We start from the raw sequence: 24820 nt of genomic DNA, 5'->3' as shown, positions 1-24820 counted from the left end.
AGTCAAGCCCCAGCCTTCCCCGCCTCCCTCATTAAGAAGGTAAACAATGAAAAGCAGGAGCAGTAGATGATGAGGGAGATAGCAGGACAAATGAGGAGCAGGAGGGAAAAAGGACACCGGCTCCAAAAAAAAAAAAAACCAACCCAAAAACCAAACCCCACCGGGAGAAGCCATCGCCACCGGCCCGGCGGTGTCCTCCTCCTCCTCCTCCTCGGCCGCGCTTCCCGGAGGCGAAGGGGAGAGAGGGTACAGTCCTTTGGGCTTTCTCCCCGCTCTCTCCATTGCCCTGGGCGATCATGTTAAAACTCACATGGCTGGTGCTTATTCAGATAACCCGAACAATGCTCACCACCGGTTACCATGTGAATCTTCACAAACCCCGCAAGAATGCGGTGGTTCAAATCCCCCTGACCCCCCTCCAAAGCCAAATTTATTCAAGACAGCAAACTGCTCAGAAGCTTTATGAAAGCAAGTGGTGCTAGAGGGAATTCAGCCTTGTATTTACAAATTAAAAATTAGATGCATCATCATGCAATAAAGGTTGGGAGAGTGGCAGAAAGGCAGGAATGTGTAACCGCCTTTATCGCGCCCTCACCTTCTGCCTGGGCACATGGGCCCATGAGCGAGTTACTGGTCCGCACGCACGCGGGGAAGACCCACGCCGACACGCGTGTGCAGGCACACTTGGGAGAGGCGAACACGCAACAGCATCTCGCAAGCGGGGAGGGATTTGGTGCAGGGGCACCAGAGCCCTTCCCGTCGCATCGGCCTGGCAAGGCACTGCCGAAACTTCCCAGGAGTTTTTCTCCTTTTCCTTTTTCTCTTTTCCTTTTTCTCTTTCTTTTCCTTTTTCGCTTTCCTTTTGTTCCTGTTTTTTCTTTTTTAAATGTGTTGCTTCCCCTCCACCGTTGCTAAGGAAATAATTTTCCAGGTGTACACAGCTTAGAACTGAAGCTACCAGCCGAAATTACTGGTAATCTAAGCCATTTCTCCTGCGACAAAGCTGCTTTAATTTGGGTCGCAGCCTTTTAGGTGCTAATTCTCAAGGTGGTCTCTCGATTTCCACTGCTGCCTGCCCTTTCGCTCCTTTTGGGGAATGCTCCTTCAGTTCGACCCGTTTAAAACACACCGCTCTGCACCTCTGCAAGTCAGAGCTTCCCAAAACCGGAGGGTTTTACCCACACAAATAAAGCCCCTGCATGTGCAATGCAATCTCAGCGTGACAAAACCGTCTTGCGAAGGGCAACAGCGGTGAGCTGGGCAGAAAAGGAGGAGAGAGACACGGCAGAGAATTTCACGGGTGTTTGTTCTCCCCAGACGTGGCCCCCAACTTTCAGGTTAACTTTCCCCCTGCTTCTGCTGATAATCGTGCTGCTACTCAGGCTCCCCACCACATCTGGGCACATCAAAAGGGACCCGAAAAACCTTGTCTCTACCTGGATTTGATTTAATCACTTTGCAATTTTGATGGTTTTCACTTAGTCGAAAAACTCTTATTTTTAAAGCCTTTTTCTTCTTTTGTTTTTACTTCACCCCCTAGTTCTCCAGTTTCATCAGCAATTTTAGCTTTTGAAACAGCAAACATCAGTCAAAATACTTCGGTACAGGTTTCGCTCAGTCCTTCACTACTATTTTTCTGTTAAGTCCCTTTTGAAGAGCTACGGTTTTTGTTGCCCCATCTTATAGCCCTGTGGGGTAAATAACATCATATTAGAACTTCATGGAACAAAACTGGTTGGGTTTTTTTGTTTGTTTCTGCATTTGCTTATTATTAGTCTTTGAAATACACCACAGGAAAACTTGCTGGCAGAAATATTCCCTTGCATTTTTACTTTGTTTCCTAGAAAAGGAATCTGACTGCCCCCCCCCAATAAATACAGTCAAATAGCAATTGGTTAAAAGAGGAATGGTGCAAAGTATTTAAATAACATTTTATATATGATTACATTGCAATTTTGTTTTATCCAGCAAAATACTGCCGGGCAGCAGTTTCGGGAACCATCCCTATGTTTAAAAAAGCAACCGTGTTCAAGTTGGATTCCTACCTGTTGTGCCTTTTAAGCCAGGATTACCTATAACACCTGTCACATATAGTTACCCAGGCTGACTGCAGCTCTGGGAAGCTACAATATGGGCTGTGATTAATTTGAAGATTCCGGAATAATACTGTTATAAAAGCTACACTCCGGACAAAAATAGGATTAAGCTCTGAGGCTGTATATGAGCTAAAAGTGTTGAAAGCTAAAGTCCCCGTGCCACCGCTCACAACGGGCAGTTTAAAATGACAGAGTTTGCTAAATTCACATTAAAGTAGAAATGTTTTCAATTATTCATCTTCATTGACTTCATATTGTCTTTTTTTTTCCCCCACTGCTCAAACTGATAATTACTTTGAGCAAACAGGCGGACAGTTCCCATAGAAATGCTTTAATAGAAATGGTCGAAAGTTCTCGTAGTAAAACCTTCAACCTCGCCACTATAATAAATAAGCTCGGCACTTTGATGAAAATTAACACTAGTTTTGTAAAGAGCACATTGGGGGATTGCAGTCAGGTCTTATCTTTAGTTCCAGTCAACTAGCAATCCTGAAAGAGTTTGCATCATCATCAGAGCAGGCCATTTGATAGGATTCTGCTGCTGAACCTAATCAATCTATGGAATACTGTGGCTGCGCGGTGTAACAAAGCTAAAATAGATTTACAAATGGGGTTTTAGAGGATAAGCTCCTCCACAGGATTACATATTGATTTTAAATATAAAAAGCTTATCATATAAACCATAACTACAAAAATAGTGAACCTATGCATAAATCCTTTTAGAAGAGCACCCACTTCAAACTATAAGCCAAGAATAAATCAAGATGTACAAAATCCGAAAGAAGATCCATTTCTTGGGCAGAAAATGAACACACCACCCCAAGGTGTGCAAAAATTAACTTATCTTTTCTAAGGAGGCATTAAATCTCGAATGAAAAAAAAAAAAAGAAAGGAGCAAGAGGAAAGGTAGCTGAAGGGAAGGCATCCCGCCACTCGGCCGCGGACGTGGTAAAATTCAGGCTCTGAACCACAGCACCTTGTTTACATGAGCTGGCCAGCTCCCAAAGAGCCAGCCAAAATGCCTGCCCATATGCGCAGGTTAAAACCAACCCAGTAACCTGTGTTTTCTTTGGCCTATTAGGCAGGGATTTCAGGCTGTTCTCCGTCGGAGCAGTCTCGGCAGTGGAAAGAGAGGAACACTTTCTAGCTGGAAGAAGGCAGCGCGTTAACTCTCTCTTTCTTATCTCTACAGCTAAATGGGGGCGGGGGGGGGGGAGTATGCCTTTTTTTACCACCCTCGGTCATTCATGTGTTCCGCGTGAAGTGCCGGAACACTCCAAAAGGCTATTCAGCTGCGTATGCCTCCATTTTAGTGGTTGGCTAAGAGGACACTGTCTCCACATCACTGAACATTATAACGGTCAGCACCTCCAGACGCCAGCGCTGCCCACACGCTGCCTGCGCAGGCAGGGCAGGCTGGCCGCCAATAAACCGCTTTTATCTGCAATCAGCAGGCTGCTACCTTTTGCAAGGCTCTCTTTTTTTTTTTCTGTCATCAACTAGCTAAGTAAATTGGTTGATAGATTTTTAAACAGCACAGTCACGCGTGGAAGAGTTAGAGCAATTCACCAAAACAGTAATTATCACCTTTCAAAGACTTTTCTTTTTTTTTTTTAAGTTCCAGTTTGGGTTGGTGTGCTCTGCCTTTCTTTTAGACAAACAAACCAGTCCCATCCTGTTATATATATATATCTTCCTGCTCGTATATTTCAAGTTTGGAATTGATGCTGGTAAAAGTGAGATCTGCCTTTTCAACTCTTTCACGGAGCCCAAGCGCTTATTAGCAATCGGCTAAATGGCCTCGGAGTAGACAGCACCAGGCTGGTTGGGCAGCCCATGCTTCTTTGGGGAAATCATATTATAAATGGTGTGGCTTTACCGGTGCTTCTCCAAAAGTGCATCTTTACACCCCAGCGCATGTTGGATACAGAAAGCGATACAGCACTGACGCACACATCGAGAGGCGAGGTGTCACAAACATGTGTTTTGAGTTTTCACAGGCATTTTCTTGAGAGACTTTCTCCTTTAATATGTTTTTTAGTTAAAAGCAGATAGCTGCTAAAAGTTGTAGCAGACTAATAATTTTATTGAGGGTTAAAATGCTAAATGCGGACTTTGTTGTATAAATAAAAAAAACCCCAAACCCTCCAAATTCTCCAGCACTTCTGTTTTCTCCCTAAATCCCTGTTTACCATATCATCAGTAGCATACCAAAAAAAAAAAGAAAAAAAAAAAAGAAAAAAAAGAAGGGAGGGGTGGAGGGAAGGTGTTCTGAGATTTCGTTTTATTTCTCATTTACCTTACTCTGGCTGATTTGTAATAAAAAGTGAGCTAATTTTCCCTAAGCTGAGTCTGTTTTGCCCGTGATGGTAATTAGTGAATGATCTCTCCTGTCCTTATCTCGACCCGCAAGTTTTTTGTTATATTTTTCTCTCCCCTGTCCAGCTGAGGATGCGGGAGTGATAGAACGGCTTTGGTGGGCACCTGGTGTCCAGCCAGGGTCAACCCATCACAGGACTTTCCTGGGTTTTGGCATCCCTCTCTGAATTTACAAAAAGAAATTGAAAAAGGACAGATTTTTGTTCAAGTCAATGTGTGAACGGCATAGGCTGCTAGACATTCAAAGGCTGCTGCTAGGATGTTCCAAGACAGTAAAACATATATGAGGCAATTAAACATTGAAATTTCGGATTTAAATCCAGTATCTCTTAGCTCCTCTCTGGTTTTAGAGTATTTTATGTTTTAAATATTTCATTAGTATGATTCCCAACTAATCTGGCTTGTCTTTGCAGAAAGCAGTGTATCTATTTATGATTCAAGTTTATCCAAGAACATAGTGAATGTAGTCTTATGCAAAAAATATAACCACAGACGGAGAGATATGAAAAAGCTACCTGAAACCTGCTGCTTTTTTTCTACAAACTTATGCTCCCAGTGAAGTCTCCAAACTAATTAGAATTGATTTATTATGGATCAGGTACCTTATCAGGTGAAGAAAGAAATTACCATGGACAGTCAAAGGGTTGAGAGGTCAATACAGAATAGCAAAATCAATTTGCATTGATTAGACAAAAGGTCCATTTTACAGAGCCCAAAGGATTAACTTTTAAGCAAACATCTTTGAACTATAAGACAGCATTTGTGACTGAGAGGTATAAGCGGTGCAGCATTAGAAAACACTTAAGATATTTAAATAAGAAAATAATGCAAGCAATGGTTTAAGCTATCTGGATGTTTATTTTTTATTATGAATCATCCCCAGGATTACTGTACAATTCACTTGAAAGCCCTATGGAAAGGATGCAATTGTTTCATTTATCCCACGTGTCAATCTTCCCATGGGTTTTCATTCAGGTAAGGTGACTAAACTCGGGAGAGTTGCAGAGAAGGGAGAAAATCTGTGCAAAGGATCGCACTAATCCTGGTGTTGCTTGCAATGAAATATTTACTTAGCAAACGTAGTGTTTTACCACCAAAACCGATGTGACTTTTTTCCCAGTGAGATACTGTTGTAAAACAGGTCTGAAACACTAAAAGGAAGGAGGCTCCCTTCTGTGGGTCACCCCTTCCATTTTCTGCAGCACCAAAAGCAGCACGATGCCGCAGAAAGCCAGAAGAGCATTACTGCAACAAAAAAATAATAAACCCCGGACAAATATTCTTTACTTCCTCATCACTTTGCAAAGTTTATTCCAAACAGACCGTGTTTCTTTGTCTCATATCTTAGACTCCCCCCCCCCCCCCCCCCCCCGATGAATAAAACTTAAGAATGGGATCATGGATCCAGCGTATTTGCTGTGTGCTACCACTTACAATGATGTAAATATCAGCATTAATTCTTAACTGGGCTGCAGAAAAGCCTCCATGTTTGCTACTTTCAGGTAGCCACCTTGGGCAGCAAGCACTTTCCTTCCCTCGGTACCCAGCATTGTTCTTACCTTCAATAGCAAGCATTGCTCTTAGCTCCCGGTTCAGCAGTTCGTAGCGCCTTTCTAGGTCATGTTCTTTTTCCCTAGGCAAGTTGCAAAAGTTCATCAATATGTTAATTACTAAATCATTAAACACTTAAAAGAACCTTTAACTTACATTGATTTTAGGACTCCTAACTGACTTTTCTCTTTAACTTTAAGCTACTCCAAACAAATGATACACAAACTTAAAACCTTGCTCAGGTGGCATATTCAGGGCCTTTTCATTTTCTATAATGTCGGCTTTAATTCCGTCAGTTTAACTCTATTGTGCTACAGGACGTAATTATTTCATATTCATCCTTGGAGCGGCTGTTGTGGAATGTCCTAAGTATAAAACATTCCCCCGGATCTAATGAACAAATTCCAGCATCAGCCTATTCACCAAGATAATATGACACTGGAAGTATTATCCTATATACATTCTGCCCTAATGAATAATGAAAATTAGACACGGGATTAGAAAGCTTAATATTTTGAAGGTAGAATCTTCTCTCAAGTTCAGACACAGCAGGAAATTCGTGAGCACAGGCTCTTCCCAGGGAAGTATGCAGGCATCTACACTAGGTGGCATTACTGAAAGAAATATAATCAAACCGAAAGAAGCTGGAAAAGAAGCGCTGAGGGCAGAATGCCTCTAAAAACAAGCAGCGTCTTCTCCCTTCCTCGCCGGTGCTAGTGAAAAAAGTTTATTTGTCCTTACTTTGCAGTATCGGTGGTATCATCGCACTGTGACTGATTCACTAACATCCTTTCAGTAGTCTAGTGCTACTGAACTAGCAATGGGGTTGAGGATTTCTACAAAGCAGGTAGCAACTCAGATTTTGCTCTCTCTCCAAATAGTCTTCACCTGTCGCATCTGAGGCACAATCCAAATCTATTTGTGCATTTCTAAACTATAATTTTATTCTACTGTTGGGCCTTTGAAAATGTAACTGTGCTTAATATTTCTTTAATTATTTTTTTTTCACAGCTCTGGCTAATCTTGTGTCATTGCACACTTCTCATTTTCAAGTCTGAAATATGAGAAAAACAAGTTACTCGATGTGTTCCACAAAGCATCCATGCTACTCACTTTTGAAGGAATATTTATGAAATCTAATGGGAAGAGAGCAAAAAAGCTTTACATCTATCTGATGGGTACATATTCCAGTAAATCATCCTTTTGTAAATACATGTGTCCATCCATACTTACAGAAGAGAAAGCTGGTTCATTCGTCTTATTAAGGCATTCTTCTTATTAACCAGCATGAACCATTCCTGCATCATAGCTTCTTCTTCTTCTGTGTTTCTTCCTGCAATCAAAAGGATTTCATTACTTATGTGGCATTTCACAAAGTCAGCTACACATTTAATTTCAGGTTTTGGAGTATTGGTCTCCAATATCATTGAGCATTACAAGGTGTACTCTCAAATGGTAAAAATACTGTATGACTACAAGTCCTGCTGCCCAATCCTTGCTCCATAAATAAATCTTTGAAAGCAGCCATCCTTCAGCCTACATTTTAGTGTTCTGTATCACGCTGATACCCTGACCTAAATAAACACCTTATAAATACTGTATCTTTTAAATTCTCCTGGAAGAACTATATTGTTGCTATGTTCCCAATGAAAAACACCTTGCTGCCAAAAGACATCTGGTCATCACAAGCTTCCAAACTCAAAAACAATCCTTGTGGGCAAGATCCACTCCACCCATGCAAACACAGTGCAGTCAGGATGACATGGTAGGGATCAAAGTAGCTGCAGCAGAGATGGTAATCCTGAACCCCTGGCCAAGGCATGGGCACCTGCTCAGCTTCTCTGCGCTTATGGCCACTCTTCCAGACGATGAGTGGAAAGAGCTGCTCCTCTCCTCAACCCACAATCAAAGGGAGCATCTGCACAAATAGAAATCATTTGGGGTCCAGGTGCCCAAGGGTCCCCATGTGTATATGCAAGGACTAGCACCCCTTTCCCCAGCCGATGTCCATCATTGCCTCCCAGGCAGGATCAGGATCCTCCATAGCCCACCTGCAGGCAGTGCTATGCTCCACCAGACTCTGTAAGACTCTGCACCATCAAGCCATGTGGTGGAAAGGCAGACGAGTGTTCAGAAGGCTCCTGACTGTCCTTTCCATGTACCAGAATCACTAAGCCAAATTTCACTCTCTCTGAACCTGGGACAAGGAGAAACCTCATCAAAGCTCTTTATGGAGACTGCACCTTTGTGGTGACCTGCTATTCTCATCTCTCAAGTTGAGCTGAGAAGCAAGGACTATATGGTGCTCACTGAATTAAGCAACTCACACATTTCTTACAGTTAAAATTAATCTTGGAAGAAACCCAGAACATTCGCAAAGGACCATGAACTGGGTCTTCTGAGTACTTCTCCTAGCTTCAACACTGCTTCACCGGGAGACTGGGGGCAGATGTCTGAGTTTAAGCGCCTTGTGTGTAATATGAGGATAATCACCCATATCGATCTTGCAAGGGTGCTAAAAGTTAATTCTCTGATGTTTGTCAAGGTGTTTGAAATCTCTGATGCAAGGTGCTGTACACTTGGGGAAGCTATCTTACTAACTGAAACCACAGGATCCCTAGTTGCAGAGAAGCAACTTCCAGCAGCAGAAGCTGGAAAGACACCAGAAGAAATACTGTTTTGCTCTAGAAGAAGGCTTTCAATTTCTAGATGGGAGTATTTGCAATGCTTGCATGCACGTGCCTGCCGTGGACATGTTCACACCCCAATCTGCATGGAGAGCCACCTCCTTACCCAGCTATGACCCTGCTGCGTGAAACGGAAGGTCACCGGCCTTCTCCAAACTGTTTGATCCCCCCCCACTGTTGGCCTGTGGGCTTGATGCATCCACACAAGGGAAGGAAAAAGAGATGAACAGGGAAGCGGGCCAGCTTGGGGTGGAGCTGGTGGACCCACACAGTAAGAAAAAGTCATGCAATTTGACATGCTCTTCTTTCTGATGTGAGACATCCCCCCATACAAGTCGGTATGACACCCTGGGAAGCTCCTGGTTGATGAAACTGTTCCTCAGAAGGGTGCTTTTAGGGTAAACAATTTGCTAGCAGCAAGACATGAAGTGCAGAGCATCCTAAAGTGGGGATGACCCTGCAGCCCTTCTCCAAGCAGAAGCAGCAAGGTCCAGCTCCTGGACGATGGAGTGATGAGGAAGAAATTTGTCAAGTAGAAATGCTCTCCCCCAAGACCTCCACTTCTGGTTTTGTGCAGAAAATATATACCATGGCATTTACAATACTATTCAGCAGTTCAGCACTCCCCCAAAGAGGATTAAAACTTACAGTTATACTTTGCTGTTAAGTTACAGATCAAAGGTGTTGCTGTACAGGTCCATCTAACAGGGTCTGCTTTTAGAAGTACATCATAATATTAGCAACCTTTTGTTGAAATGCACCAAGTAGCTGAAATTTATTTAGGAGAGAGGGCAAGAAAAAGGAGCTAGATTGCTTTTTTTATCCTTGCAAAATGACCAGTCTATTCTGTGATACATGAGATTGCCACACTGCTGGTGAAGAAAGGTTCTCACAACCAGACATACGTGGCTATAGTAACATTTTCATCAATTTATGACACTAAATTTGTTGGTTTTGGGGTGGTCTTGGATCTCTGGCTAAAAGATGCCATTATAAATGCAAGGTCTTGCTGCATTTCATTTTGCAAGCCTTGAAAAAGAAATGGGAGACAGAAATGTTTCAAAGGAGTTTGACTCAGTGATGGATCTGAACTTGAATTTCATGCCATGCAATCTCAGGGTAAGAACTTCTTTCTATTAATGCATTCCTCCTAAATAAAGTTAACTACAACACATAACGAGAAAAGATCTAGGTAAAGCTTGGAGCTGCCGAATTAAGATCTGAACAGGTGTCTATTTTGATATTTCCACGCTGACATCCAAAGCACATGCAATATCCATAGAATAGGCTGGTTTAAAAGTGAGTTAACAAAGTCTTGATTGTTTTTACAGAATTTTTAATCTGTTTTTGTATTCGCTTTGGACCCATGTGATGCCCTGACACCGGTCATGTGATATCAGCTGCGATAGGCACAAATCCCCAGGCAGCAACAAAAGAAGAAAGAGTAAAAAAGAAAAAGCTGAGAAAAAGCTTGCAATTTGGAAAAAGGCCAATTGTACCCTGGCGAAGGCCTTTTTGATCAGTGAAATGACACATGTGTGCAATATTAATAGCAGTCGATGCTGATATTGTATTTGTTGACCGTCAGCTTTTAAATTCTTGAGCACGGACCTGAAACAGATTCTTCCCAGGCAAGCAAAATAAAGATGAACTGCCATATATAAAAAATTTAAATAACTCTTTTCAGCACATACAGTGCCACTAGCACATTACTTTTTTTTTTTCTTTTTCCTCGGTGGAAAGATACACACGAAACACTTTCAACAAAGAAGAACTGAGTGTTGTTACTGCAGTGATATTGCAAGCTAACCTCACATTTACAATTTCTAAATAAAAAAAAAAAGAAAAAGCCTTTCTTCAACACAGTTTCATTCTGTAAAACCCTGCTGCTGCTGGGATTGTTTTTGTTTCCACTTTCCAAGTGTAAAACAAGTATTTAATTGACTTGCTACAAATGCTTGAAAATTAAAATTGGGAAAATATCTGTGTTGTTCTTGGGGAAAAAAAATACTGTACAGATTATTTAAATGAAGCGAAAAACATGTTTGAGAACAAATCGATCCCACACATGCAAACCCCTTATCTGAGCCAGTACAAGATGATGAAAATCTATAAATAGCCCACAGATCTTAAACTTAAATTTTTTTCCATAATACATGCATTACACTATTGTTTTCAATAAAAACCAACAACAACAACAACAAAACCCTTTTAAAGCTAGTAAGTTGGACCATTACAAATTAATCCTGACTTTAATAACTGGTTAAAGACCCCTTCAGCTTTATAAGTAACAAAAAATATTAAAGCCTGTGATCACAGCGAGCTTTTCTCATTTCTCCTCTAACCATTTGTTATTTAATCCAATACTAGTAATCCAATTTGTCCATCAGACTTTTAAAGGGCAGAATGCAACTTCCCCAGCTTAGACACTTTTCAAAGTACAATATATTTTTCAAATGAATGCTGGATGTTTCATTTTTTCCCCAACTGTTCCTAGCTCTAATGTATGAGGAAAAAAAGAACAAGATGAACATTGTTCGTACTGATTAAGTAAGAGCTCATTAAAGAGCTGTCAGTGCCGTACTTTGAATATGCATGAAGCATATAATCAGATCTAGTACCGTCACTAGAGGAGAATACGGTAAGTACAAAGGATTGATTTAATTACTTAGAGTGGGCTGTGGTGGTAAAGCAGTCTTGTTAGCGCAAAAAGAAAAGGAGGTTGTATTCTGGCACGGTTAGGGGAAAAAGGCAGTTTTAGCTTCTGCCACAATACCTAATCTCAGGATAAAGCACTTTACATTGTAGCTTAAAATGAAGACTGTCAGTTTTCTAAAAAGACCAGAATTCATCTTATCTTGTTTAACCTCACCTGGTTAACTATCTAGCAGAACATATTTATTCTCTTTAACACATAATTATGGTTATACTTTTTTATCCTATAGTTCAATAATGACTTCTGAAAACAGTCTTCAAATAAGAGCACGTAGTGCTGCAAACATCATATGCATGCAAAATGCTTGGTAAGATATTTAAAAAATGCAGAACCAGAAACTAAGACGAAACAGTAAGTACACGCGCCTTTATGTAAAGAGACAATACAGCTTTTAATGTCGGGCTTTATTATTAGACAGGTTCTGAGGATAATTCTGGCAAGGTTTCTCTAATTTATTTTCTCCCCCCCCCCCTTCCTTTCTGCTTTCTTTTTTATTTTTTGTTTTCTTTTTTTTTAAATCAATACATTCTTCTTTCATTCTTCCTCTAGGAATCCAAGGGAATTCTCTCACAGCAACTCTCAGTGCCATTTTCTAAATTCATTGTCTGGCTTGAGTGGTGAAGGATGCATGCTCTATTCTTCTCTTCACTTGACATCTACCAGAACCCTCCTCAATGATTAGGAATGAGCCCAACACCAAGCCTGGAATAGCACAAGACGCTAAATTCTGCCCTCAGATACGAGAAACTCCTACTGACTTCTGAGTTGTGATTCTGCACTGTAATAGCTCCTGTGCAGGATTCAATCAAGGCTGCAGCATAAAGTTTGGTGATTTTGTCCCTTACTGGGACAAATTTTAATGATAGCCAAAATAATGATAGCCAGAATTTTAACAATAACAAAAAAACCCCACAAACCCCACCCCAAACCGCTTTCTTTTCTCCTGTGGTTCACCACACGTATTCAAATATCATTTTCCTGACTGTTACTCAAAACCAAGTGGAGCCAATTTTCATCTACAATGTTCAAGAATTACAAGCATGTTTATATGGTACCATTTTTTGAGAACAATGTAAGCGACTAGCTTATTTTAACGTTGTACAGCTTCCAGGCAGTCTTTTAAAAATACCTTTTCCTTCACATTCTTCAGGATTTACAAATGGATTTTTGTCTACGCTGTAAGCTATTTATTTTTTAAATAGTTAAATAAGAAACAAAGGTCTCTTCTGAATCAATTTGAAAAAACAATTTCTTTTTTTTTTTCCTTTCCTGCTAAAAATACTTCCAAACCCACCCCTTATGCTCAGCCAGCTATCAGTATGTATATATGCCATTAGACACATTATTTTTAAGCCGTTTGGGCAGCTAGTCATTAGATAAGCCCAATATGGATTAACATAGTAAACCTGTACATTGCTAAGAAAACAGAGAAGAAAGTGCTACAAAACACTCTGAATACTGCTTTAAAGGAAGAAAAAGCAGCAACATGCAGGGACATGATTAGTTTACAGTGTAAACGGATGAACATAGTAACTCCTCCACACTTTATACCACCGTAAATCTGTCAAGATAAGCCAATAGATTAATATTTTTTTAAAAATCCTTAAATGTAAACGTATTTAACTGTTGTGCAAAAATGAATTACAACACATGGAAGATAAATTATAAAGGGTTTCTATCAGCATCCCAAACCAGCCCATTCAATCTGGCAAGAAATAACAGGTTTACAGAAATCACTTTGTATGCCGTCTTAAGCAGTAATTGTTTTTAAATTTTATTTGCACTGTGTATAGTGTGTGTGCCATGGTGTCATGGTTAAACACAGAAACGTCCTCATGTCTCCCCATTTACCTCAACAGAAATACATGAAAAACAACCTACTTAAGACAGAGCCCATTCTTCACCCATTTGCTGATGTTTACACACAGTTTTAAAATAGAATAGAAGAAGCTTTCTTCACTCAACACACTTGGGTGAAGAGGCCAGCAGGAGAATGCCAGCGCATGTGAACTAGAGCGGGGCGAATAACGACAAAAACTGGCCAACTTCGCTCTGCTTCTCTTTGTGGGCTATTTGTTAGTTGAGAGATGCTAGATGACCATTGAGAACCGTCCAAACACCAGAAAATTCCACAAATTTAATGGGAAGGTCTTTTGAAAACGTACCCTACTGCCTTTATTTGCCTGCTGAAAAAAAAAACCAGCTGCATTCACCCAATCATGGGGATGAGTTTTTACGAGTTTCTGTGTTAGGAGCGAGCGGACAGATTGGGTTGTTTACCTGAAGGAGAACATGAATAGCAAATAAAGAATAGTTCTAGGATGTGTCTCATCTTGTCTCATAAGAACCTGGGGAAATTCGCTGGAATTGAAGCTGGTGTGTTTAAAACCGATAAAAAGAATGGTCTCAAAGCCTCATCATTTACCAGGAGAACTCGTTGCCACGAGGCAATGTTGAAGCTAAGAGGTCAGCAAGAATTAAAACCAGGTTGAATGTTGAATATGGAAAGGCAAAGCTGTAGCAATAAATATTCAAACAAACAAACAAAAAACCATGGAAGGTAGGAACTGGATCCTCCTGCTTTAGGACATGAGCTAACCTTTAATTTTTAGAGGTTAAATGAAATGTTCCTTGGGGCCAGGTTAGCCTGTAACTGGCCCTTGCAGAGTTTCTTGTCCCTGCCTGGGTACAATCCATACCTGACCCTCTACAGGACAGTGTTCTGGACCAGAGCATGGGGCTGATCCATTGCAGCAATTACAGCTTTACTGAAAGGAAACACAGGAAGGGACGAGAAACAACGCCTGGTGTTTTAACTGACCAACCTCACATCGCTAACAAAGGCTGATGGAAGGTCTCGAACCCTTCGAAGTCAATGGGGGACTTCCCACTGATTTTAATAGTCTTCTCATCTCGCTCACTGTGAAAAACTTATGCAGAGACGAGCTCTTGTTTTTAATGTGAGTTACTGAATTTAACAAATACTTAAGCAGAAAAACCTATATTCACAATAGATATTCTTTGTAAAGGAGAGTTACATGAGACCTACCGCAAAATGCATCCGACACAACTGAAAGCTATAGTGAAGATTTTTAAAAGCCTAGTGATCCACTATTTTTCACTGAGTGAAAGTAATGCATCCCAAAAGACATCTATTTTCTGAAAAATCACCCTCCTCTGCTTTCAGAGGACCACCTTTGATGGAAAAGCTCAGAATTTTGGTTGAAATAATTCTTTAAAGTTCTCAATGTCAAAATGGAGCCTGCAGTAGGCATTCCACAGCATGAATGGTTGGGCTGCTCCACCTTGAGCTTCAAGCCTCCCATTTCAGACTACCATGCCCAGCTTTCTCCAAGAATACTTCTTGCTTTCACAGAATAAGGACCTCCTCAGTTACTAAAAATCACTGAAAACGAACAAGAATAGCCACCAAGAAATAAACAGGATGGGACCATTGTTTAGATGACACTGTAGAAGAGCTAGCTTGCAGATGAAGCCCCAGCACAATTTTCTGAACTGGATGGGAAAATGCTTAAGGAACATTAGAAAGGCAAATTCATGGCCACTAACTTGCTGTCTGAGAGCAGTTCAGAAGGCGACATTGATGTCCACACAATGGAGTCTCATAAAGGTAGGTAACAACTGCCAAGAATCTGCCAGGCATAGTTACATTGCAGTGCATTGTCTGACTTTATTTCAGCCCCCCAAAGTACTGTGACCCTAACAAAACAGAGCCGCCGCCGCGGGAATGCCTTTATCACAGGCACACATCAAATGAGCTTAATATCAAAGCAGAAAACTTGTAATTTCTTTGTTTTCTGAAACATAATAAATCAGAGAGGCTATTTAAAATTTCGAGAGCTGTGTAAACAGGTCAGGGTTCTGACCACATCTCAGCACGTGCGAGGATTTATTCTACCTGGAGTGGGACTCGCTCACAGGAAGACAAACAGCTGTGGCCTGTAGTCCTGGCAACCTAAAATTATCACAGGCCCAAAACTTCCACAAACGACGAATTGCCTGAAAGATTGCTGATTTTCTCTACATGGCGAGTCAACACAGCGGCCACTAGAAAATAAAAGAAAATCAACAGAAACAGAATGCCTGGGCTTGATAAAGATTACAAATATATTTTAAATGTGGGACCATCAATCCAGACCAAGAAAACACATAGTTTGTGGCCCAAAATTCAGACAACAAGAGGCAAGATTCAACTGAAACATCTGGAGAGACTCCTATAAGAAAGTGATGTTTCCTGGCTTGAGGACAGTGTCTGCAGGGATCCTAGCACTGAGCAGAACCAACACTTGTCCTTTATCACCCTCTGGTATTCTTTGTAGCCAAATTTTCTCACATAGCACAACTTCAGAACCACAGGCTTGGGAAAGTATATATTAGACCTTTGCTTGCAGCACAGGAAACATGCCCCATTAACTGATACACTCAAAGCTTTGAAGTTACAGAAAAAACAGTAGTTCACGCTTGGAAATCCACCAAGAAGGGGATGATGGTCTGGCAGATGAACTATTTCGTTTGCAGGTTGACAAGCAGAGTTGGATGCTTTGTTATGACTGATAGCAATTTCTCTATGGCTCACAACTACTCCTTAGATCAGTTGCCTGTTTACTTGGCAAGTGATGGCTGGGTAAGATTCTGAAGTGAGAGGCCAGTTAACCTTAATCATTGGATTGCGCTCTACTAGGCAGCATATTATCCCATTTTTACCAAATGTTGCCTTACTTCCTTCAGAACATATTCTCCTGGAGCTGGGAAGGGGCAGTAGACAGTATAAAATGACTTCTTTAATGGACAGGGCTGAATTTAACCCAAACAACTGCCTAAAGTGAGATGATGGTTGGCAATGAATGTGACCTTGTATTGGTGTTAACGAAGATGCCTACTCTTACTGGGAGTTGGCAGGTTTGTACTTCTGGGATCCAAAGCTTCCCAGGGCTCACTGGGCAAGTTCAGCTAGGTTGAGGTGTCCTGGGGCCCCACAGTTTCCAGTTTTGACAAAAAAGGTGGTTTTGGTGGCAAACGGGAGAAAACCAAGAAAAAATAACAGGGCTTTCTGCAGACTGCAGTGGCATCGTGGGCCGGGAGCCCTGGGGTGACCAATGTGCCTTTCTCCTTGCCTTCTCTTTACAGGCAGGCACTGATTGTATAGAAAGCTAACTTCCAGGCATAAAGCCAAAGACTATGCCTACCACATGAAAGAGCATTTATACTGCAATACCACAAAGAAAGATGGAAATCAGTTAAAAGAAGCAAATGTCTGTTGGGTCTTGCAAGACTTTGGAAGTCCCGCAAGTCTATTCACAGCGCCTAGGGCTCTCCCAGAGTAGCCTCCTGCTATGCAAGCAGCCCTGCACTAGGGCTCTCTTCTTCAAGCTGGCTTCAAGCACTTTGTCAACAGGTTCTTTTAAGGCAAGGATGAGGCTACAAGCCAGGGAAGCGCATGGAGAGGAGGCCGACTTACTTTTCAGTCCTTCCAGCCAATGGCAATTCTGTGTTACTTTGAGAAAAAAATAAATATGGTCATTGTTGCTGCTGAGCTCCTTTAATGATTTAATGAACTTGGCCTGGGAAGGCTGAACATGCACGCTGCCTACGTCTGGTCTTGGAAAGGTCTCCTCCTGGGAACTTCTGCCTACCAATGCACAGATCTAAGACTGAAAAGATGTGGTGAATTAGAGAGTCAGAACTGTGAACTCTGGGGTTTGGCATGGTGTGTTCATTCTGTGGGAGCTCCTCAGCTGTAGAAATGCTGGGTATTTGGAAAAGTATTGCCAGATGGTCTTCCTTTACCAAAAGCAAGTCAAGATTGCTCCACAGGAACTGCTAATGGGAGGAGATGGAGATTGGAGAGGAAAGAGTTTGTCAGTAAGAGACTGTGGAGGCAACATAACAGAAGGGAAACTGGAGAAAGGTTGACAGGCCTCAAGAACTCAAGAAGTTCTCTATCACTTATAAAAATGCATGATTCTGGCAACTACAAAACTAATACTTGTGCAGAAATTCGTGTATGAAAGATCTGGAACCTGAAGACTCACGTCAGAAAAACAGCTTACTAGCATGCCAGTTTATTTACATTAACAAATTTTAATGAATGGCTATGCACTGCATGGATTCAGTACTAGCAGGCATTTCTACAGAGCTCTGCAGGCTTCAGGTCAGTCAAGTCACACTTGGATGCAATGTAGAAGCACAGTTACTGTCTTGTAAATGAAATCTTGATCATAATGTCATTGCACACCTTTCACGAAGGGTTTTGGTAGTTGCCAAAACTCCCATTACCATAACCGTGGCAGCAACTTAATGTTCCTGAACTGGAGAGAGAAGCATCTCACCAAATGCTTTATAATATTGCTTTGCTTCAAAAAAAGCAGTAACTACCAATGCATAGTTTTGTGAACTGTTAATATGTTACAATAAAAGTCACTAACTCTTGTGCTCGTGTCAAAAACCTTTTCTTCTGTCCAACACAAATTGCTATTAGTAATATCCTTCTAGCCTCCTAATCGTTCGGTATTTCCAATAGGGAATGCTCATAAACTGGCACCAGCAAAAACCCAAACCAGTGTCACATAAGTGTCATTCACATACTCAGAATTTTTTGAAACACTTTCACTCACTTCTTATGTTAAATGTAAAAAGGTAAATGGTAAATATGTTGTTTTCAGCAATACTTTTAAATTTTCTATCTTGCCAGAACTGCTGTTGTTATACTGTCCTTTTTCTTCCTGTGCTTCGGCATGTGCATCTTTGCCTTTCACAATATTGTTGGACAACCCTCTACCATCTCGTGGTTTGGCAAGTTTTCAGTTCACCTGAGATTAATCATGCTGAGCTAAGCAAAACAACAGTGTAGGAAAGCAAGGCTGGTAAACTGCTATAAAACTTACAGTGTTATTAATTCATTCTTTCCAATTTAGGTAAGACACGAAAATATGAAAAGACCATGATAATTTTTTCTCCTTATGTATACGCACCAGTATTTTTCATACTGTCTGCTTGCGAGCTTCAAGACAGTAACAAAAACAATTTTTAAATGGAGTTCATCTCTCAGGCAAAACTGAACATTCATTATTTTCCTCCCCATGCCCTGACACTGGTGAATATAAACCTGCATTTACTTTTGAGAATTCCAAAGAGAATTGTGAATTTAATTGTTTTTAAAAGACAAAACTTGGCTTAGGGAGTAGGGTGCCTCCTCCTCCCTCCTCCAGTGCAAATTTGTATTGCAGACTGGACGACTCCAGTAAGAAGCATTCAAGATGGTATAATACAGACTGGTAAATACAGCTCGATAATCAGGTTTGTGAAGGTGCAGAGCATATAAGGGATTTATTTTTGATAGTGAATCTATACACATATACATCATCAAGCCCCCATTGAGAAGCAGACCACTTCAAGTGATTAATACAGCTAAAGGGGGCAGATAAGAGATCAATGACAAAAATCACCTGGTAAAAAAAAGTAAAAGGTGTTGCATTAAAAGAGCTTTTACTTTGCATGCAAAACAATACCGAGAAACCTGTATTTTAGCACTTGTACTCAACAAGCACTCCAAAGTATGCTGGGATGAGAACAGAAACCCATCCTTTCTAATAATCTTGTGACAAAAGCTAAAAGACATCATCCTATTAACTACTGATCTCAACTGCTAATGCAGAGTACTTCCTGGTGCCTTTTATGTAGAATGCCGCTATTAAAAAACCACTAAACATTCACTGTGAACAACACAGAATCATTCATCTTTTATCAGCATCTCTTGTTAGAGGAGTATGAGAGGGACTGAAGGTGTCATTGATATTATAGAGTGGAAATTAATCAGAAATTTTTCTCATATTTTCCTCATCACACTCATTTACTTTTGTACAAATTTCCCCCTGCTAAAAAGTTCATACCCAGCCCCCTGTTGTATGCTTTTAAGTTGAGAATATTCAACGAGTGCGTCAACTGAAAGGCACCAGGTCCTAACACAAAAAGCATTCGAAATTCTCATTTAGTTGTCTTTATTTTGCTAGCGCCATGTGGTCCTTGAAGATGTAGAAAACACGGGAAGCCGAGTAAAGATCAGAGCAAGCTCATTAGCATTCTGACAAAATTGGAGTGGTGGAGATGTATAGTTTGCCTAGTTTGTCGTTTTGAAAGCTACCGGTGGTAAGCTTTCTATTTCATTGTGCTTTTGTCTTTTTTGGGGGTTTTCAACGCAGCGGGGTGGTTGTTAGCCTAGGTTTTCACAGTGCATTGTGGGAACCTTGCCTGCACATTCAGCCTATATAGTATCATTCGAGTTCAAGTCAAAAAGTTTTTTCTTTTTTTTCCTATTTATTTCATAATCACCTATGCTAATGCATAATTGTTGTCTCGCTGTCAAAACCCATACTGCCCGACACCTGGTTTATAAAGTTAAAAAAAAACCCCAACTCTGAGCTGTATTTAAAAATAAAACCTTTTAAACATGTTGCTAGTTTTCTTCAAAAGACAAGATAAGAAGAAATTAATTTAAATTCCACTGTTTACAATAAACTAGAAATGAATTTGAGACAGATCCAGTTGATTAGAATTCAAAGGAGACTCTTTCACTGTATAAGATCCCCAATTCTATTTCAGAGCCTCTCTAAGCAAATACGGGTTTATGCTCCAGAATTATGTAAATAATGAATTACCTCTTAGAAGACCTAAAGAAGTTATTACTCTGGTGATTTGATTTTTTTTTTTTTAATTTTTTTTAAACATAAGGCTCACTTTGAAGGGCTAAAAGGGCTACATTAATGCTGCTATTCAACATGAACGTTTCCAAGTTGCAGTGAAATGGATAAAGGTCTTTTTGGATGAATTTATCTGCTAAATCCTTGTGGTTGCCCTCCTATCTCGGATGATGACCCAAAAGAATGTCAACAGCTCATTTCCCAGAGAGCTGGAAAGAGTCACTACGCAAGCCATAATCTGCACGTTCTCAAAGAACCATTTCAAACATTACATTTCACAAGCTGTTTAAAGAGATTTTTTTTTTCCTCTCATCTCCACTATCCTACCAGTACTTTGGACATCAGTGCCTCGGAAATGAGGGCTTTAACAAAGTTGAAACGTGACTTTTTACGTATTGTGTTGATGGGTCGTGCATATGTGCACATGCATACACGCACCATGCAACACGTGAGTGCCCATGGATTCCCACACACTCCAAATTCATGTCGCTAAATTCTAGCTGCACTACGGCAGGGACAAGTAAATGCTAAGAATCAAAATATATTAAGTCACCCCTAACTTACTCGTTGGATTTTTTAAATATAATGTGTGTCAGGCTGCCAAAATTGCAGATATCCCTTTAGTACGAAAGGATAAAACCCAGCTTGAAAGCAGTTACAATGGTTTAGATTTGGATATAGTACATTTTACAATGGAGTGGGGATTAAAGATTTATTTACTTACCAAGGAGGAAAGGATAAACAAATATTAAGAGAAAGAACCATTTTATACAAAACCTTCAAAATTCTTTCTTTTTGTCATGCGCTTGGATAGCATCATTATGTTTGTCAAAACAGGCTTAGAGCTGCAGCCAGCCTCTGATGATGAGGAAAAGCAAACGGTCAGCCCAAAGAAGAAACACTGGTCTTTAAAAAACAAAGTACAAGCAGGTAAGTGCCTGAAGACAGAAAGCTCTGAGATACAACCATAGCCATGTGGATTGACAGATCTAAATTTTTCCATTGTGTCTAAAATCTAATTTCACTCTATGCCCATGTGAAATACATGAAATTTTGGCACAGGAGATGTTGCAATGTTTAAGCTATACATGAAGAACTATATTCCCTCCCCAACTAAAAACATCGCCCCCCAGCCCCGAGAATTAAATAGCAGGCGTTACTTTAAGCTTAACAAAAGACAGAATTTTGCCAGCTCTGAGATGCCACCTTTATTTCAAATCTGCTTTTAATCACTCGGTTCCTTTTCACTCAGGTTCCAACTCCCAGCAGAGGCAAATAACCTGGAGACTGTTATCCGCATGACAGTAAAGGCGACCGAATTATTTTCTATACTTTGCAATGTGCTTATAGCTGCAAAATTATTTATCTCCTTCACTGCGTTCTACTACGAAAGTTTCCTCCAGAAGAATCGCCGGGACCAGCCATATCAAATTAGAGGGCAGTCAGGAGTGTCTAAGTCCAGCTTTAAAACAAATATCATAACAATTACTTAGCCATATGGAAAATAGGGTATGTCTTTCCTGAAAGCTTTTATACATTTTCTATCTCAAATTTCAACTTCATTAGAAACTACTTCTGACTAGCAAGCTGCAAGATTGCTAAATATCTAACTGTTAACTCACCATGAAGAGACTCTCTTGAATGGCAGAACTTTTCCAAGATGCAAATGAACAATAATCTAATTTCGAGAGTAAATTAACTGAAGGATTCATTTTAATATGTTTCAAAGTCTCCAAAATTAAGTGGCAGTTGCAATCTATGCACTATACACATATACGTATGCCCATGCTCACGTACGCATGCTAACACAGCACCCCCGCTACACCCAACTCCCACCTTCAGAAGAACTCACATTGTACTTATGTTTAGGTTCCTATGACTTAAAGGCCAGATGTTTCACAAATGACCAACAATTGGAGGTTAGAATAAATTAATGACTGATTTCTGAGCTTTGATGGAATTAAGCATACTTCTTTTCTCAATGTGCCATGTGAATGTTTGCCTGTTAAACTTTTTTTTTTTTTTTTTTTTTTTTGACAAGTGAGGCCACCCGGCAGAAAACAACTGATGCAAAACCCAGGAGTAATCCCTCTGTTTAGTTCAACACTGTGGTTAGCCTTAACACTGCCTCTATTATCCAATGGATTTAGAGAAACTTTCATTTATTTGTTGGCCTCAGTCTTCCAACTTTGTTGCCTTCTTTAAAGGACCCAAGACCCATTCCTATGTAAATACATTTGCATAGGGCCACAATGAAACTTTCTGGGACTCGGATTAAACTTGCAGAACTAGATAGCTGCACTGCGCATATTTGTGATCTTCACGTAAGTACTTTCACAAATACGTACAAGTAAATGAAGCTGATGTTAACTCTTGCTACAGGAACGCCTGGAGTTTAAAAGAAACGCTCTGTCGCAAACTATGTACCAAAGCCCGGAACGCTGAAACAACTGGCAGACGCAGCACCCAAATGTGAAATTACAATATATATAACGAACAAAAAGTCCTTTTCATTTAGGAGCTGTTAAGATCAGTGCTTTATCTGCTGCAAAATGTTATCTTCTTTCCTAACCTGTTCCTGTTGGACAACAGGATCCCTGCTGTAAAAGTGATGATTCATAGCTACTTGGTTTTTCACTTGTTTTTTTTTCTTGCTGCCTCTGTTTATAAAGAGTACCTAGGGTACAATGTATTATTATATACTGTACACAATACAGCCTTCTTGCAGCCAATTCAAATATAAAGCTTTGCATCCAGCAAGTCTATTAGGAAAGAGCACCAGAATTAATCCCTGCAATTACCACCCTCAAAAAATGCTGGTGGACACTCAGCGCAATTTTGCCATTTGCACATACAAAATGCCAGTACTGTAAAGGTTTATGTTCTGTAAGAGAGTTCTGTAATTTCACTGGCACTGATGACTGTGGGCCAGGAATTGCAACTGAATATATTCTTTTGGTCTGCATTTAGGGAGATAACACCTTCTTCCAGCGGCTCAATGAACACAGATATCCAATTCCTTGTTTTGCAGTACAGTCCACTTCAATCTAGTTTAAAAAGCTTTGTATACATAACTTAAAAAAAAACCCCAATCATATTATAGCATTATTCAAGTCCACTACTACAATGACTAAAAAAATGAAGCCAAATATATCAAGTTTAATCACATACAAAAATAACTAACCACTAGAAAATTACTTGCGTAACTGGAAGAATGTTAATGAAGATGCTGGCACAAATCATAAAGCAATTCTGATTTACACTTTATTTTCCTTATTCCTGACTATGGTAAGCCTCTGCTGCCCTGTGTAAATACCATATGCAAACCCAATTTCTCTCGTTGGACTAAGCACATCAATACAAAAGCAAATGAACTACCAAAGTGCCCTAATTAACAATTTTGCAAGTGAATGCAGACATCAGTGCCACACTGCAGCCATTAAAGTCTATTCCTTGCCATATCTGTTTCTGTTAACATTTCAATAGACCAATTAAATGACCTTTCCCCTCCTCAAACTCAATTAAGCTATTTGAACATCAATTGATAACTTACCATGTATTTATGCAAAATGTGCAAGCAAGAGATTCATTTTTTCAATCCTAATGATGTTTTGAAGAAGAGAAAACTATCTTAACTATCCTGTCCTGGTATTCCATGGAGAGGGGGCCAGGGATGGGATTGCCTCCCAGGGGAGCCTGGTGGGCACACTGGCATTGTGGCAGGTGGTTTGGAGAAAGCAGGTGTGAGGCAGATATTCTTCTTCCATGCCATTTGGTCCCTACCAGGCAGCTGCCTTGGGAGGTCAAAAGAAAGCAGAGACAGCCATCTCTTTCAGCTTGTTGGAGTATCACATCGCTGGGTCACAGCCAGCACACTGGTAGGTGGCATGGGGTCACATCAGCCAACTTGTAGATATCCAGAATTGTTTCTTCCCCCCACCCCCCCCGCCTTTTTTGGGGTGGGTCTTGAGTTTTCACATCTCCTTCTACAGTGAAAAGCAAAGGGGTGCCACAACCATGCACCTTTCTGAGCATCACATGGTAGGTATGACATTTGACTTCAGCCTTCGTGCCCCAAGTTAAAAGAGGTGATTTGCTGACATTTGCATCTTCCCAAGGGGCTTGCTACACCATGAATCTGTTTGTCACAAATTCAGGGGACTTGAGGGGAAGGAGTAAAGGCAACACTGAATTCTTTGCTCATGTTAAACGCTAGATAAGGGTCAGTGTCTCCTCTTTAAGAGCTGGCCTTTGCTTCTCAGCACAGGTAAACAGTTCCCCCCCGGGGTGTGTATATAGGGACTGAAAGCATGGGGATTTATTTAAAACAAGACCACCTCAATCTAGGACAGAGGCATTTTGATGCCGCTGCTGCAACTAATTTAGGTGAGAAATATAAATTTCTTGGCTTCAAGAATAAAAAGGACGATGACAAATCTTCCAGGAAAAATAAGAAATAAGTATTTGTTTAGGTCATTCAGAGGAAAGCTTTGTAAGTACCTATTCCCTCTCAGTAGACTGTTTTTACATCCAAAAAAAGCTGTAATTTTAAACTAAGACGAAATCAAGCAGAAAACACAGAAGTGGAAGGGATGAAGGTATAAATTGTTTAGCTTTCCTTATGTCTCAAAAAAAAAAAAAGTTGTACCTGAACGAATTAAAAAAAACACTAAG

The 24820-nt window shown here is 40.4% G+C and overlaps 1 protein-coding gene across 11 annotated transcripts in view; it reads right to left on the bottom strand.

Moving 5' to 3' along the window:
- EHBP1 (EH domain binding protein 1) overlaps nucleotides 1–24820 on the bottom strand; it is a 225849-nt gene that overhangs the window by 1953 nt on the left and 199076 nt on the right. For all 11 annotated transcript variants that reach the window (XM_069787443.1, XM_069787444.1, XM_069787445.1 and 8 more), the window contains 2 exons: nucleotides 7260–7359; nucleotides 6035–6108 (listed from right to left, as the gene is read on the bottom strand). In XM_069787443.1, coding sequence (XP_069643544.1) covers nucleotides 6035–6108; nucleotides 7260–7359 — 174 coding nt within the window. The remainder of the gene's footprint in view (nucleotides 1–6034; nucleotides 6109–7259; nucleotides 7360–24820) is intronic.

Source organism: Haliaeetus albicilla, chromosome 7 (genome assembly GCF_947461875.1).
Source record: "Haliaeetus albicilla chromosome 7, bHalAlb1.1, whole genome shotgun sequence".
NCBI lineage: Eukaryota > Metazoa > Chordata > Aves > Accipitriformes > Accipitridae > Haliaeetus > Haliaeetus albicilla.
Note: the sequence above shows the minus strand (reverse complement) of the source record. Positions and strands in the feature narration are given on the sequence as shown.